The sequence below is a fragment of the Schistocerca americana genome, chromosome 3 (assembly GCF_021461395.2).
Source record: "Schistocerca americana isolate TAMUIC-IGC-003095 chromosome 3, iqSchAmer2.1, whole genome shotgun sequence".
NCBI classification, from domain to species: Eukaryota; Metazoa; Arthropoda; class Insecta; order Orthoptera; family Acrididae; genus Schistocerca; species Schistocerca americana.
Genome location: NC_060121.1, coordinates 664,915,097 through 664,931,967, shown reverse-complemented (window position 1 = coordinate 664,931,967; position 16,871 = coordinate 664,915,097). Strand labels below are relative to the sequence as shown.

Here is a 16,871-nt window from a genome sequence, read left to right as displayed (position 1 = left end):
ACTGGATGATCAAGTCCCATACATGTTACGTCGTTGAGGTTCTCTTAGAAGCTCCCTACAAGGGCTACAGTAAAAAGTGTATCATTCCATTAGGAAAAAAAAAGAGGTCGGTGTCGTAATTCAGCGATAAAAATTACTTGCGAATGTCGAGTAATGCATCCATATCACGAAGTTCATGGAGAATTTTCCCGGTGATATCAGTGGACTAGTTTTTGCTCCTGTGTCTCTTCTCTAGAGTTTGCAAGTGTTGAGCATAAGAACAGCACTGGTATGCTTATGAGGCCATAGAAATCACTGTTAAAAAAATCACTCTCTAGTGGGCTTACTGTTTTGTAAATTGAGTTTTATAACTGCGTAATAATGAGGTGTTAGTGCTTTACTGATCTGATTCAGTCAGTATTTAAATTTCACATTTGTTGTGAGTGGGTTTAAATTTACTATCGCATGTTATTTATTTCGTTTCATTTCTTCTACCCTTTGTGGAATTTCGGTATATGCAACACACAACATTTTGATATCTTTCGATTTTCAAGGTTTCCATCATATACTAAAGCAAACTTATGTTCTAGGACAGAAGTCTTGCACTTGAGGACCCGCTGGTGCAAAGGCTCATCACTCGGGTTTCTTCACCGTGAACGCAGCGCCTGAGCTCTTTCTTGACTTTTACCATTTGCTGCTACGTGGTCTTAGTAGATTTACGAGCGGATCGGCAGTTCGCCGACTTCCCAGAGCTGCTGAGTCAGGGCGGACGTCTGCGGTCACCGGACAATGGTGGCTCGTTAAACCGCCTGACGACGATGAGGCCTGCCTGAACGTTTCCTGCCTCACCTAATTCTTGTTTAAAGCGCGTCGTCATTTGGTTAGAGTTACACGTGAAGTGGAACGTAAACCAGCCACGAATTGCTCACGTGTCCCTCTCTCTCTCTCTCTTACTTTCTTTTTCTTTATATTAGTCGTATTAGTCTTTCACCATGGGGCTATAATTAAAGAACAATTAACTTAATCCATTTTAACAGGTAACCAAACTCATGTTTCTCTTTCATGATTTTTTTAAGGAAATGTTTGAATTCAAGGCACAAACTGCAACCATTTTAGTAGGCAGCCAGTAACATACTTTTCCTTTTAGTACCTTTAAAGAAAGTCAGTTAACTCAAGACACAGAGTATTAGGCGCACGGCAATTTCTCTACATTTGTGTAGTAGCTAGCTGAGTTCCTGGCGTTGCACAGATATGTATTTATTAAAATCTTCTATTAATTCACGTCCTCCTGCCCCCGCTCTCTGTCCATCTCCTCGTTCACCACCTATCTGTCCACCTACTCTATTCTTTATACAACTCAATGCCTATCACTCAGTGCCACTCCCCTCCGCCCGTCCCTCTGCACATCTCCACCTCCCCCTGTCATTCTCCTCCAGCCTCTGTCCATCTAGTCCTTCCCCCTCTGCCCATCTCCTCCTCCCCCTCTCTTTGTCCATCAGTTCCTCATTTCCTTGTCTGTCCTTCCACTCCTCCTCCCCGTCTCTCCATCTCCTCCTAACCTCTGTGGTCAACTCCTCCCCTTTTATTTCTCTGTCCATCTCATTCTCTCCTCATCTCCTATTACTGTTGATCCCCTCCTGCCAGCCTCTGCCTCCACCTATCTCCATCCATCTCCTCCTCTTTCTCTGTCCGTATGCTTCTCTCCCTTCTGTATTTACCCCTGAGCTCTCTCACCGGCCGGAGTGGCCGTGCGGCTCTAGGCGCTACAGTCTGGAGCCGAGCGACCGCTGCGGTCGCAGGTTCGAATCCTGCCTCGGGCATGGATGTGTGTGATGTTCTTAGGTTAGTTAGGTTTAATTAGTTCCAAGTTCTAGGCGACTGATAACCTCAGAAGTTAAGTCGCATAGTGCTCGGAGCCATTTGAACCATTTTTTGAACTCTCTCTCTCTCGATCACTTCCTCCTCTTACATGTGCCCATCACTGCCTTCCTCCTCATTGTTTGTCCATCTCCACCTCCCCCTCACCGTTCCCTGGTATCACGCTCACCCCAATTGAAGGATGGTGATTCTTGCATCGTCCCATTTCTTTAAAGACAGTTACTAATATGTGTACGAAGTGTGCTTGAAATCCTTGTAAAGCTTTAGGATAACCATTTTACCCGTCGTTTTGCGCACGTAGACACATGGCAGATATATTTAACAGATATCACATGTGCTTATACACATATTTCATCAGTATCTCGTCCGCCTCGATAGCTGAAGGGCCCATTCGGTCAGAGGTTTATTTGTCCTCTGTAACAAAAAAACTGAGTAAAAGGATCAACGATGAACTTGAATGGCTGTAATGAGACGTCCGCCCCGAGCAAATGCAACGAACAAAAAAAGTGGTCAGCGCGGGAGAATGCAATGCAAAGAGGCCCAGGTTCGATTCCCGGAGATTTTCTCCAATCAGACACTGGGTGTAGTGTTGTGTTCTACATAATATCATCCCCATCGACATGCAAGTCGCCGTAGTGGCGTCAACTAAAAAGAATTTCACCAGGCGACCGGTCTACCCGATGGGAGGCCCTAGCCACACGGCATTTCATTTTCCTGTATCTCTAGGGGACTTCGCCCTGTAGTTTCATTTTTACGCAGTTCAATGGTTATAATGTCGTATCTCCTAAACCTTTTGCTACCTAATAATATAATTTTGCAGGGATATCCAGTGGCACGTGTAGCGACTGTCGGCGAAGCATATTGTGAATAGAGTTATTAGTAAAGAAGCAATTAAAAGATCGTGCATGTTTCTACACATCTCAGTGGTTGTGCCGTACAATGATATACTTTTATAGGTAAATTCGGCTGCAGATGTGAATAGAATTAGAAGTAACAAAGTAATGAATTCAAACGTCGTGCAAGATTTGGCAGTTTTTCACGCATCTCAGTTTTTACGTCATATGTACTGGACTACAAGCTGTACGATGATATAATTCTTCTGGTATTTTCAGTGGCATATGTATGAATACAGTCTGCAAATTATGTCGTGAATACAGTTAGCGGCAAGTAAAACATCCTGCTTATGCGGCGGTTTTACTGCATGGACAGCGAAAATGTAATAATAGACAAACTTTTCTAGTTTGAAAATTTTTTGTATTTTGTCCGGAAGAAAAAGCTACGAAAGGGTTTGGGATTATGTGTAAAGTTTGTTTTAAGTTTCTAAGTGCTCTCGTTCTCTAATAAGGGATCACTGAAGTGCCGCTATTTGTGCGTCATGCGCTACACTTCTTTCTCACCCCTATCCATTTGAAAGGTACGTTTTTCTTACCCCAACAGCCATTCCGTCCTGACAGTATGTGATATATGTACCAGGTTTGGTTGAAATACGTGCATAGTATTAGGAGGAGATGTGGAACACACATACAGACATACATGCATAAAGTTCGTTTTCTTTCCGTAACTCATACTGCGTTTGTTAAAGGAAACTACACAAAGGACTAACTGTATCAAGGGCAACGCATCATGAAATCCTTCTCGTCCCCTTTATGTCCTGTGGAATCTCAATTATCTTATCACTTGAGCAATACTGTCGTACATGGGTTTTCCTTAGCTTTCATGACGGTACTAACGATTACTGCTGTTGCTGATGATCATGTATATAACATTTGTTTTAACGGCGTTTCGGAATGCCTGGTGCGGTCAGTTACTACACTATAAGAAAACATGGCGTTAGTATAGATTATTAGTAACAATGGCGGTGATGGCAAGTCATAGAAACAGAAATACTTCTATTCTGAGCAAAAGTTTCAACAGTTGTAGAATGGACAGGTGGATGAAAGCACCCTAGTGACACAGGTTGACTGCGGTTTGGCAAATAGGCTCAGCTCAGTAAGCCCTCACGCAACGGCCAGAGAGCGGCGCTACGCTGTCAGCTGCAGCTGAGCCGAGGTTATACAGTCAACACTCAGGAAGACTAGCGCAGCGTCAGGCTCCACATGCGACGAGCTGCTCGACACTATAAATGTCTTCCTAGTCAATCAGATTATTGGAGTGGTGGCGCGACTCAGTTCGGAAGATATCCAAGCCTGGAGAGCGGCTTGCCACTTAGACAGTCTTCCTAATCGGTCATATCTTTTGGAGTGACTGTGAAAGTACACAAGCCTGGCCAGCGGCACGCCACTATGATAGTCTTCCTAGTTGCTCAATTTGCTGAATTGGCTGTGTGGCTGCAGAAGGTACGCCAGCATGCAGAGCTGAACCAAGGACCCCAATGCAACATTCAGTGACTTTGACCTTCAAGGGCAAGCCTGCGCTAATGGAGTGTGCCTGCGCAAGGCATGCAGCAACTTGGCAGTAAGTCAGTCTCTGGCGCTAACAAAGTACCCAAGTAAGGCTGCTTGAGGTTGCTAGAAGTCGGGTAGCAGTAGGTTCCCCGACTGAAAGGAGCCAGATCAACTACCAGTAGCCTAAGCTCTATTTGTAGCCCGTAATTCCGCTGGTAACGTTTGCAGCACATAGAGGTAGCTAGCAGATGACGCATTTCAGGTTGAAAACGTACGTGGGTTACCTCTCGTAGCTGTATGCAGTTGACGCGAGAAACGCATAGCTCTGTCCACCACAATCTTGTCGAGGCATCAGCCCTCGTCAAGTAGAACAAGAAAGTAGCCCAGCGTCAGACCTGGAAGTGAAGAAGTCCATGTCACCAAGGTTGCAGTCTACTTCTGTGCTTCCACGCTTTACCACTCTGGTAGCAGTTTTTTGTTGCGCTGGCTGATACCGTTTGTTGCCTACTAACCTCTCCTTTCTCCACGTTCGCTAAGTCTTCTCAAGTTAACCTGTAGCTTTCTGTTTCTAGTGTCTCAACCACGGGTTTTCGACGGCAAGCGTAGAGGCTTGGCGTAACACTGATTCAAATATCTGTTGCCAGGTGTGAACCATACCTCTGAATCCTGTTGTGTTTCCGATTGCTCTGGATCAGTACTTCTGAGAGTAGCAGGGTTTTCCGATACTGAGAGTAGACGTATTACTGGAAACAAACTGCGTAGGTAACCAGTGGTCCCTCACCTTGGTACAAATTTCTGCCGCAGCCCTTGTGCAATTCATTCACATACCAACACTCAGCTATTGACAGCTAATTTTACAGGATGACGAATCTGTGTGTATTATGAAACACATAGTAAAATGCTAATACGCGTTGTAATGAACAGGAATCGAAATCCAAATGATCCCACGCTGGACGCCAAATATAAAGCAAAAGTTCAAAGCAATGATAAAGCAAAAAAGCATTTACATTATTATAATATTTCACAAATCATGAATGGAATTAAGACTGATTTGATTAGCCATAGAGACGACTTAGCGACGCAGGGCGTGGGAGTGAGCGTTATGTCCAAGTTTGGGGGTATGATGCACCATGTGCCGTGTGTTAGTTTCCCGCTGGGTCTCATGCTGTGACAAGTGTCCACTGTTTGACTGATTGCAGCTTTGATCTTCATGTCATTAGGCTTTGGAGGTGACGCTCTGGACAGCTTAACACCGTCCCCCTTCTGCACTTCCTGCCTAATCCAGGTGGAACACTTCTGTGAGGCCGGCACCGTGTTCTTGTGGGACTAATGGGCAATTTCTACGTCCCAGCACTCTCACACTAAGTAATGTATGCAGTAATTAGCTCTTCAAGAACGTATCAATGTTATTTTTGGAAGCCGAATTCAAACTAGCGAAACACAGTCGCATGCTCAAAGCGCGAGCGAGATTGCGCAGTGGTTAGCATGCTAGACTCGCGTCCGGGAAGACGATGGTTCGAACTCCGGTCCAGCCATCCAGATTTATGTTTCCCCTGACTTCCCTAAACCCATTCAGGCAAATGCCGGAATTGTTCTTTAAAAGGGCACGGTTGATATCCTTCCCTATCCTTGACACACTCCGAGCATGTTCTTCGTCTCTGATGACCTCGACGTCGACGGGGCATTAAACCCTATTATCCTTCCTTCCTTATGAATGCTTAAGGATTCACACCCATTCAAATTAGAATGGAGAGTAATACAGTGACAAGAGACATTGAAATGAATAGAGTGATCAGACTAAAAGGCAACCGAGCGAGATGGCGCAGTGGTTAGACACCGGACTCGCATTCGGGAGGACGACGGTTCAATCCCGCGTCCGGCCATCCTGATTTAGGTTTTCCGTGATTTCCCTAAATCGCTCCAGGCAAATGCCGGGATGGTTCCTTTCAAAGGGCACGGCCGACTTCCTTCCCCGTCCTTCCCTAATCCGATGAGACTGATGACCTCGCTGTCTGGTCTCCTTCCCCCAAAAACCACCACCACTAAAAGGCAAGTAGAAAAGATGCAGACGTGCACCGAAACAACCCGAAAACCAGCGTCAGAGCTCTTTACGAGGACTGATCTGAGTGATTTCATTGCTCTCCAACTGACTGATTTACTTGACTGAATGAAACTCAGATTGCCCCTATTCAGAAATTCTGTCCATTTTTCCCCAGCTCTCTCCCTCAGGGCACCAAATTCCCTCTCGCATCATCTTTGTCTTTGGTGGTCTCAGTCTGCAATGCTTCCCAACGAGCGATCGAAGTAGGGTAACTACTTTTGCCAGTCTTCATACAGATTGTCCAGCTTTCTGATCTTGCTTCGCCGACGTCCTGAGCGGCGACTTGCACATAACATGGGAATTCCCGTACCTTTCGCACGCTATGTCCTTTGCAGTACTTACCGGTGTTGGCCGCAAGTTCCCTAGCGACCAACGTGCTGTTTTTGTATCGAAAACTGTTCAGAATTCCTTGTGTTTATCAGTATTCGCGAGCTGTTGAGGATGCAACGTAGCAACAAACCCAGTTCTCGGTAATGGGAACGCCCTTAAGCCGTCGCTCGCGTATTCTAGACTGTCGGAACTTGGTGATGTCTTGGAAGGCCCTTTTCAGAGGGAAACAAGTACTTCAGTTAAAGTATATCTGTCCGTCTTCTGTCATTCTCGAAAAAGTGTCAGCATATGCAGGCACGGCTTAAGTGGGGCCATTTTGTCCCGAGTATCGTGATGGAAAGTATTACAGTATTTAGCCGGCCGGTGTGGTCGTGCGGTTCTAGGCGCTTCAGTCTGGAACCGCGTGACCGCTACGGTCGCAGGTTCGAATCCTGCCTCGGGCATGGATGTGTGTGATGTCCTTAGGTTAGTTAGGTTTAAGTAGTTCTAAGTTCTAGGGGACTGATGATCATAGATGTTAAGTCCCATAGTGCTCAGAGCCATTTGAGCCATTACAGTATTTAAATTTCGCGGGGCTCACAAGTTCATCATTCACAGGTAACAGTCCTTGTATCACACTCATATTGTATCACGTCTAACTTGATGTTACTACAATTGTTTTGGCATAGGTACTCCTCACCAATGACATTCTCACCAACAAAATTTTTGTGAGTGCATGTAATATAGTTTACTTAATCGTTAGGATTTAACATAATGGAAATTTTCTTATTAAACCTCCTAGCGATCGACTACGTGTGTTTCTGTCAACTGATGCCTGAATATAAAATAGTGCGTACATTTTCGATGTTAAGAAACTTTCGTTCGAGTTACATTCTTGTCATCACACAACGACCAAATTTTTTTGCGGTAGGCGTCGATGTGGTGGTGAATCAGAGCTTTTGCAAAATCTACATCATCCAAATTCACCTGATACAGCCACCCATGGCACTCAGAATATCATAAGTGAGGATGACTGCTTGAATCTCAAATGATTGTTTTTAAATCCATACTGCTTTCTTAACACAACGTCAGTACGTTTCAAACTTCGGTCCTAAGTGAGGCGTCTGATTTGGGCGGAAGATTTGTGCGTCTGATTTCATACTCCTTTTCGTAGTTTTTGTCACCGTTGTATTACATCAACATTCCGTGATCAATCATATTGCTCAACTGTCCTTGGTGCTCCCACGCCCCACTGTACTGTTTTCATTTTGTCGCAGCTTTAGACAATCTGCATCCTTTACTGAGACATCCTGAAATTAATTTCTCTTGACCTTTTGCTCTCAATAATACTTTATGTCAGTGCTTATTAATGGTCGTTAAACGGATAAAACTGTCAGTTTATTCATAACTTTTACTATAAACCCGACAGTACGAGCTACGTGCTTTATTACCAATGCTTTACTTTCTCATTTGAAAGGCAACGCCTTTAAGACACTTCCTGTGAATAACAATTGAAAAAACTGCAGTTTCAAGCACTGAATGGATATTTTCGTACTAACACCTTGTGAATTATGGGTGATTTTGGACTAACCGCTGATATTAAAAACGTTACTTAATAAGGACGTTCAATAGTTAACATTAATGACTCAACATTGATAACGCTGCAGAAATATGATTTGAAAATTTGATTGTCATTTTAGAAGTGATGTGAATTATTTTAAAAATCTTATTACCCAACGTGTAAACTACAGTCCTTTGACAGTAGAAAAAAGAAAAACCTTGTGGGTTGGAGAACATTCCTCAAATGGTTGTTAAAGGGCATCATACTCACCTTATGGGTGCAATTTTCTTTCTCCAAGTGCAATTTCAGCCTTAAGGTAGCTATCATGTGCTAACTGTATTTCAGAATATATTAATCTTTAAAATCCTCCGACGTAGTCTGAGGTATATTTACCAGTTGATAAATGCCTTAAAGCCGAAACTGCAATTGTGTAGTGAATAATTTTCACAGCCAACGGCGTACATAACGTTATTTACAAATTTCTACTGACGTTGGACGCCAACCATGAGAAGTTAATTCCATAAATGTCTTAAAGATGTCCTTGTCTTCACAGAAAGCAATCCTTTTTACCTCTGACTAATTTCTCATTATCTCTCATTCTAATTTTATATACATCTGCTGACAAAAACATGATGCACTCAGAAGAAGAGAAGGAAACGATGCTTAACGGCTTGACAGATTTAGTGATATTATTGCAGAGATTACAAAATCGACTTAAATTTTCAAAGAATACGGCATTGTGAGTCACCTTAAGGGTATGACATTCACTACCTCTGGTCTGGATGCAGGCACTGATTCGGTTGGGAAGGGGATGATGAAGCCGGAGTAGCCCCTCCTCAGATAAGCTAACATGCAAGCCCTATGACTGGTCTTTGATTTCCTCGATGCTGGCACATGTACGCAGTAAACATTCGGACTGATCCCGAGAGATCCGCAAAGGACTGTGCTGACTAATGAGCATTCCGTCTCTAGTGAAACACACTTCATCAGAGAAGAGGACTTCAGCTGGAAAATGAGAATCGGCCATAAAGCGCAGCATTATCCGTTGGCTAAACCCGAGATCCACAGTCAGCAGGAGTTGAAGTTTATATTTACAGTAAATGATAGGTGGTAACTGCTGTTCGGTTATTATGTTGCCGTACTGCGCACGACCATCTTACCAAACTTAACTCATAGGATCCTGGCTGGAAGCTCAGTCCAGTTACGCTCTTCTTTATCCACGTCGTGAAGTCTTACGGTTGGCTGTCCAGCAAGATCATTGTATTACTGTAACATTTGTCCTGTTTCCGTTAACAGATGGAGCCTTAGCGTGGTTAGATCTCCTCCTGCGTTAATACCCAGTCCGGTACCACCCGCCAGCTATCCTGAAGTTACAATTTGCTTGCTCACACATGAAAGTCGTAGCTGATAATTCAGTAACAAGATACAACGACATTTCACTACAATTCATCGACTGAACAGGTACATATCGTCATGTAAACACCTACTTTAGTCCTACAGACATTTACATCAGGAATAACGAATTACTAAGCATTTAAAGATATCTACTGCGCTTTATTAGAGTTTCCTCTAGCTGTGACTCCCTATGTACAGATATGTATTAGTCACATATTCCTTCCATACGATGTTAGTAGCCACGTACACATTCGATCAGTGTTTTACATTGAACAAGGAACTACCAGCAGTTTCTCTTAATCCGCTGTCAAAGTTACCTAGTCTTCTTAGTACTATGATCTTTACTTCAAATTGATACTTTATTCTCTCTTCGCCCTTTCTAAAAGTTTCTGTCAAAGTTATCAATCACGAGATCCGCAGTACGTTCGAGAACCGATTCACACGTTATAGATAAAGAGTTATATTCATAGAATTCCCTTCATCAAATAAAGAAAACACATTTCCTCTCTAACATTCCGCTGTTTCTCTTTCTTCCTCTGTCGGTGTCTATCTCCCTCTTTCTGTATTTCTTTCCCTCCCTCTCCCTCTCCCTCTCTCTCACTCTCTCTCTCTCTCCATCTCATTTTCCTTTTATGTCTTACTGGTAATGAGCACAATTCGTCAAAAGGAGACATGCAAGCATACATTCAAAGCAGTCCTAACGACCAATGCAACTCTAAGCTTCACAAAAACTTTTGTGCCTTTTCTTGCATACGTGACTTGAGTTGGGCATTCGATACAAAGGCCTTTTTTGGTGTTTCAGCATCGGGCGACGTCCGGCGTTCTTCATCTACTTGTTCATTGAGTGCTTCTTCGGCATCGCTACGGCATTCGCTCAGGACTTCGTCACGTGGACGCTGCTACGCTTTGGACTCGGTTTCACCGTCCCTGCCATCCTTGGAACACCGTACGTCCTTGGTAAGTGCAGACTATCAAAATGTGTAAAACGAGGCAGCTAAGGCAGGCCATCCCAAAAATACCTATAATGAATGAATACATCGAGGTGCGGATTTTGCCAAATTATAGCGGAAAGTACGGTGAAATTTCTTATGTTCACAAGTAATTTTCAACGTTTATAGTCACCAAATTACGACAATGACTTTCTTTTTCTCGAATGGAACTTGCAGCACAACAACTCTGAGTACTACCAAAATGATTCCTTGTAATTTTACTTTCTGGTACATATTTCTACGAATAGAAGTCTGTAAATAAGTGTACTAACGTTTCTATGCTGAAATGAAATGTTTCATCATAGTAAGGTTAAATAAATGTTTATTGTAAGATAGCATAAACAGGTATGCTGGGTTAGTCAGGGCGATACTGAACATCTTGCTTAGGAGCTGGGCAACAGCGTGTACGAATTTTACAAAATGCATAATACTGTGTTGTCTGTGATAATATTAATTGTTATGCTATCGGTTTCTGTCTTTAATCATCGTCAACGGCAGCTGTACAACATATAAAACTGGAGAATGTGACAATGAGAAACGAAATTTGATCAAAACCAGGAAAACCGATAAAAAAATGGAAATACAAAAATTGTAGCAGATGTATCACATGTCATACATGCTTCGGCATATGGTACGACTGAGAACCGTAACTACCAATAAAAATGAACAGAAGGACAACATGTGATGTATAGCAATACCATTCAAAGAACTTCAATGTCAAAATGACAGTCTTCACCAAATCCAACAAAGTTGCCATGAAACACTTCTGTGGTAATCAGATAACAAAATTGAAGTACTGACAATTCTACACTTGACTGATAATACATAAAATAATAATAAAATCAGTATAAAGTAAAATAATAACAGGATTGTTGATTGTAAAGATGTACAATATTTTATAATCCTGTCAAAAACGTAAGCTTGTAAAATACAAGCTACAGAGCAGTCTATGAAATTATAGTCAACACAGTCACAAAATGTATCTGCAATTCCATCTCTCACGCAGATATAAATTAATGGAGAGATACACTTTGATAAAAAGCCAAAACAAAACATATATGTAAAACAGCCCTGTAGGCAAAAAGACAAGGATGTGGGTAACAACATGTGGAAGGGGGACACAGATGAAACAAAGAGGTGGACATAACTGAAGAGAGTTTTAGTTGAAGAAAGTTCACACAGTTATTTTAAATTATGAATAAACTTACTTAAGGAAATTTTACCTTTGTGTTCCACCAACTCATTGAGTTAGGAGAATAAGTCATCCACTATGTACACAATCACAAAATATAACTGAAATTTCATCTATCATACAGATAAAAATTAATAAAGAGATATGGTATGACAAAAAGTCAAATTAAAGCTTATATGTAAAAGAGACCTGTAAGTTAAAAACCAAGAAAGTGGGTAGTGATAGGGGAGTGAGTGTCCAGGGGAAGGGAGAGGACGCAGATGAAATAAAAAAGTGGGAGAATAGATGAGGAGAACTGTAGTTTAAGAAGGTTCACTCAAGTATTTGACACTGTCAGTGAAATTATTTGAAAGACTTTTGTTTTTGAGTTGCACCTGCTCATTGAGAACTTTTTCTGGATGAATAATTGTATTTTCTAAACTCTCTGTCTCTTCTAGAAAATTCATAATGACACCATTTCAGCTCTAAGCGACGTTTCCATCTGATAAGCAGTTCTATCTAGTTTGATTCTGTGATCTTAAATGTGTACTTAATGCAGAGGTACTACTTAGATAGAGATGTTCATTAAATCTACTTCTTAATTTCCTTCCTGGTCAATATACATTTCCTCGCATTGCAAACAACTCATTTTGTACATATCTGGCTGATAGTAAGTTCATTCTTGGTGAATATTGTGGTGTAATATTTGCCCTAAATTATCTTCAGTTTGTAATGATACTGTCATGTGCCTTCTTTAAAATAAATTTTTGATTTTATCACACAGTTTTCCACAATATCGAAATGTAGCAAAACTCAGATTTGGCCTAACTTTTATCATTTGGCTAAAAAACTGAGAATACCTGCCCAAAGATTGGCTGCCCAAGGATTGGCCAAAGATAAAGATAGGCCAAATTTGAGATTTGCTACAATTCCATAATGTGGAAAAAAGTACCTCATAAAATAAAACATTTATTTAAAGAAAGGAACACTATAGTTTTGTTTCAAACTGGCGATAATTTAGGGCAAAAATTACACAACAATATTCATCAAGAATCAGTTTAAGATCAATCAGGTGCATATAAAATTAGTTGTTTGCGGTGTGACAGAATTTATATTGACCAAATGGGAAGGAAATTAAAAATTAGATTTAATGAGAATTTATATCCAAATAGTACCTCTGTATTAAATATTTATATAATATCATAAAATCTTACATTGAAGAGAATTGCTGATCAGGTGGAAATGTTGCGTAGAGCTCAAAAAGATGTAACTATAAAAGATGTAATTATGAAACTCCTGGAAGAAACAGATTTTTGAAAATATGATTATTCATCCAAAAAAGTTCTCAGTACTCAGGTGGAACTGAAAAACAAAAGTTTCTTAAATAGTTTCATTGACAGTTCTAAATGTGTGAGTGGACCTTCTTAAATTACAACTCTCCTCAACTATGCCCCCTTGTTTTCATTTCATCCATGTGTTCCCCAACCCACTCCCCCACCCCCCTTGCCAGTACCCACTTTCTCATTTATATCCTACAGGTCTGTTTTAGATATATGATTTACTTTTACATTTTATTGTACCATATCTCTTTATTAATTGTTATCTGTATGATAAATGGAAGATTGGGTAGACATTGGATGACACATTCTTCTAACTAATGTGTAACTGTTGAGATGTTTTTCACACGTATTTGTTTTATTTTAACTATTAATACTATAGCTTTTATTAATTTCTATCTGTGTGATATAAGGAATTTCCTTCACATATTGTGATTGTGTGGACTGTAGTTTCATGGACTGCTCTGTAGGTCGCTTTTCACATACTTACATTTTCGACTAGATTATAAAATGATGTAATTTTTACATTCAATAATCCTGTTACCCTTTTAATTTATATTTATTTTATTAATACTTTAATGTAAAGTCAATCAAGTGTAGAACTGTTAATACTATATTTTTGTAATCTGATTGCCACACAAGTGTTTAACGGCAACTTCCTTGGGTTTGGTCAAGACTGTCAATTTTGACTTTGAAGTTCTTTGACTTGTATTGCTATGCATCACATATTGTCCTTTTGTCAATGGGCTATCATATTTTAACCTAGCTACAATTTTTCCTTTTTATTGCTAGTTATAGTTCACAGTGGTAACCCATGTCAAAGTACGTATGATATGTGATACATATGCAATAATTTTTGTATTTCCATTTATTTAACGTTTTTTCCTGTTTTGATCACACTTCGTTTCGCATTGTCAGATTGCTCACTTTTTTATGTTGAACAGCTGTTATTAATTTTGAAAAATCAGGGCGATATGATATTTGCATAGAGTGTTGTGAAGAAGCAATTGTACTATTGCTGGGAGCGCAAGCGGGCCAGGGGTTGACTGCAGTGAAGAGTAAAACGTAGGAGAGTGTTGAGAGAGACTTTCCAGTCGATTTGCAGGGTGTCTCTTTTGTTGAGAAGTGGTGGCTCGGCGAATAATTTGATGTGGACCGGTGAAATACATGTAATTAAATAGGCAAAGTATAAACAGCGAGTTGAAAATCAATATGAAGAGTACTTTGTGCCTAATTTTATTTGTTATGGAACTGCAAGAAGAAGAGATTTTGCACACATTATAAACGAACATTGTCTTACATTGCACCGACTACATCTCAGTCTGAGGTAAGGTTCAACTAATTACTTGGTCAGCTCTGCTTACGTTTAGCCACCGTCGTAGTTCATTTTGTGCTTGAATAATATCGAGCTATGCCAAAATGAAGACCTTCATTTTTACCAAAGACAAAATACCTATGTGGGTCCATGATCTTCTTTGCTAATGATCCGAGAGAGACCTAACAATTGAGATATTATTACAATATTTTACCTAAATAAATAATACTAATTCAAATTTCTATCGTTTTCAAAACAACAACTAACGCGGGTACCTACTTCAGTTTGGTGAACAGCAGTTTAAAATACAGCGCTTAAAAGAGCAAGAATTAGTGAAAGATTTTTTGTTGTTGTACATTTTCGCGGATAATGACTTCTCATTTTTACATAACTGCAATCAGTCAGGAATGTTTGTTGAGGTGTTAAGCAGATAATAGTAGTAATTGCACAAATGATTACCAGCAATTGATAATGAATAGTAATTAAAGTTAAAATAGCATGAAACCAATAAGGCAGTAAGATCACATCACAAACTTTGTCATTCATTTAGAGTAGAAATTTTGTCTTTGCAGATTACATAACTCTAACTCACACGAACGTTACCAAATGACGCGACATCATTACTATCATTTTCAAGCTAAATTACGGCAATCAGTAATCAATGTATATAACAACTTTTTTGAGTAAAATTAGAGACATTGAGAACTACAGTGAGTGACATCGCGAATTTTCTGTACTTACGTAACTGCGTACTTCTGATGAGATCTTGTTGCTTTTTTATTATTACTAACTGATTTCCATGAGTTGCTACTTAGCTGAAATACATTTGTTCGTTGTTACATATCCATATGAAATTAAACCAGGGCAATGTTAACCCATTTCGAGCTGTTTTTGCCTTGCAACAAAACTAATCAAGGTTACGGAAGTTTATCAGTATTAACAAACAATAATTATAGAGACTAATTTTGCCCTCGTAATGAGATGGCGACCGTTAATTTTAACTGATTCATTAATTAAATTCACAACATTTTGCAAATTTATCTTACCAGTGTAATTCCATCCAGCCCAATTTTATATTCATTTGCTGTAACCAAGTTTTCCTTTGTGTCATTTCTGAATGTACTGATCATTGGCTATTCGGTTATTATTGCACCCATATTTCACGGACTTCATTTATTCTTCGTAATGGATGACTTCCCCGTATAACAGGGAACTTAACTTACGCGGTTCTTGTAAATCCTATTTAACCGTAAGTGTTGGTGGTGGCTATAAACTATACAGTGTTTTCAGTGACGTTTGGACGAAACGTCTCAGAGAACTTCAACGAGATAACATGTATTGGACTTGACCAAATAATATCAACGTAACAAACCCTCAAAGCACTGTCCGCCGCCAGAAGAGGTTCCACAAAAGTCAGCCCTATTATACCAAATATAGCCAAGGGCGTAACTCCGGTGCAGTTCTTGATTTCTTATCACCGTTGTCATACCAAGTGATCAAATTGTTGACCATGAGCTACAAAATGATTCGATAGAAACAATACTGCACATTGAGTTTCATCTGGAATTAACGGAGGCATATGGCCGTTTTACAAGGTCTTTCAAGCTTTCTGGAAACGTCGGTGTTTCCTAACAGACCTCTTGCTTTAATTTTCGCTCCAGGTAAGTATAGAGGAGGTATGTTTCATGAGTATCGAGAAAATTTGCGTTTCGTGAATGACCGTTCCACTGCGCTCCAAATGTTGATTTAACAGAGTCTGTCTTTACAGTGCGATATGGGAGAGACATCTGTCATATTGAAATTACTAATTAAGATAATATGTTTACACCCAGGCATATTCTCTCCCTTTTAATGACCAACAATTCTACACAACTTCTTTTCCTGTCGACATTAATGATAGGAACGATCCTACACATCTCACCAAATTCCTGATTTGGAGTTTGAATAGGACTGAAAGCCTTGCGTCCTGTGGCGATGTCTTCCAGTAACTGCCATAGAGGCATATCTTAAGAAGTTGGGATACTTGAGTGTATTCAGATCACCAACAATAACACTTGAATCAGCGATGCTGATCTTGATAGGCATGCATCAAACGTTAATAGACTAAGAGGATTCCTTTTATCCACTTCTTTGAGTCAGCGTGGATTTTCAGCTGACGGTTCGTACATATTGCGAAGACTGATGCATCCGTGATTTGTAAACGATGTTTCTTCCTCAAACAAAATCTTGCATAGATATGCCGCAGCACTTTGCATATTGGTAGATAACATTCCGAGAACTGAGGCATGCGTTGTGAATGTCTCAGTAGCTTTACGAGTAAGTTATCTGATTGCTATAACAGCAGAATGCGTACTGATGGGTTTCAAGCGCACAGGTAAACACAATAATTATACCTGAATTACGCGTTTGCTTATATTTAGTCTAACATGACAGACGTTTGTGGAACGTCTTC

General features: G+C 40.4%; 1 protein-coding gene across 1 annotated transcript in view; it reads left to right on the top strand.

Annotated features, from left to right (window-relative positions):
• Positions 1-16,871, top strand: part of LOC124606299 (beta-alanine transporter-like) — a 489,380-nt gene that overhangs the window by 138,822 nt on the left and 333,687 nt on the right. The window contains exon 3 of the mRNA XM_047138280.1: positions 10,410-10,564. Coding sequence (XP_046994236.1) covers positions 10,410-10,564 — 155 coding nt within the window. The remainder of the gene's footprint in view (positions 1-10,409; positions 10,565-16,871) is intronic.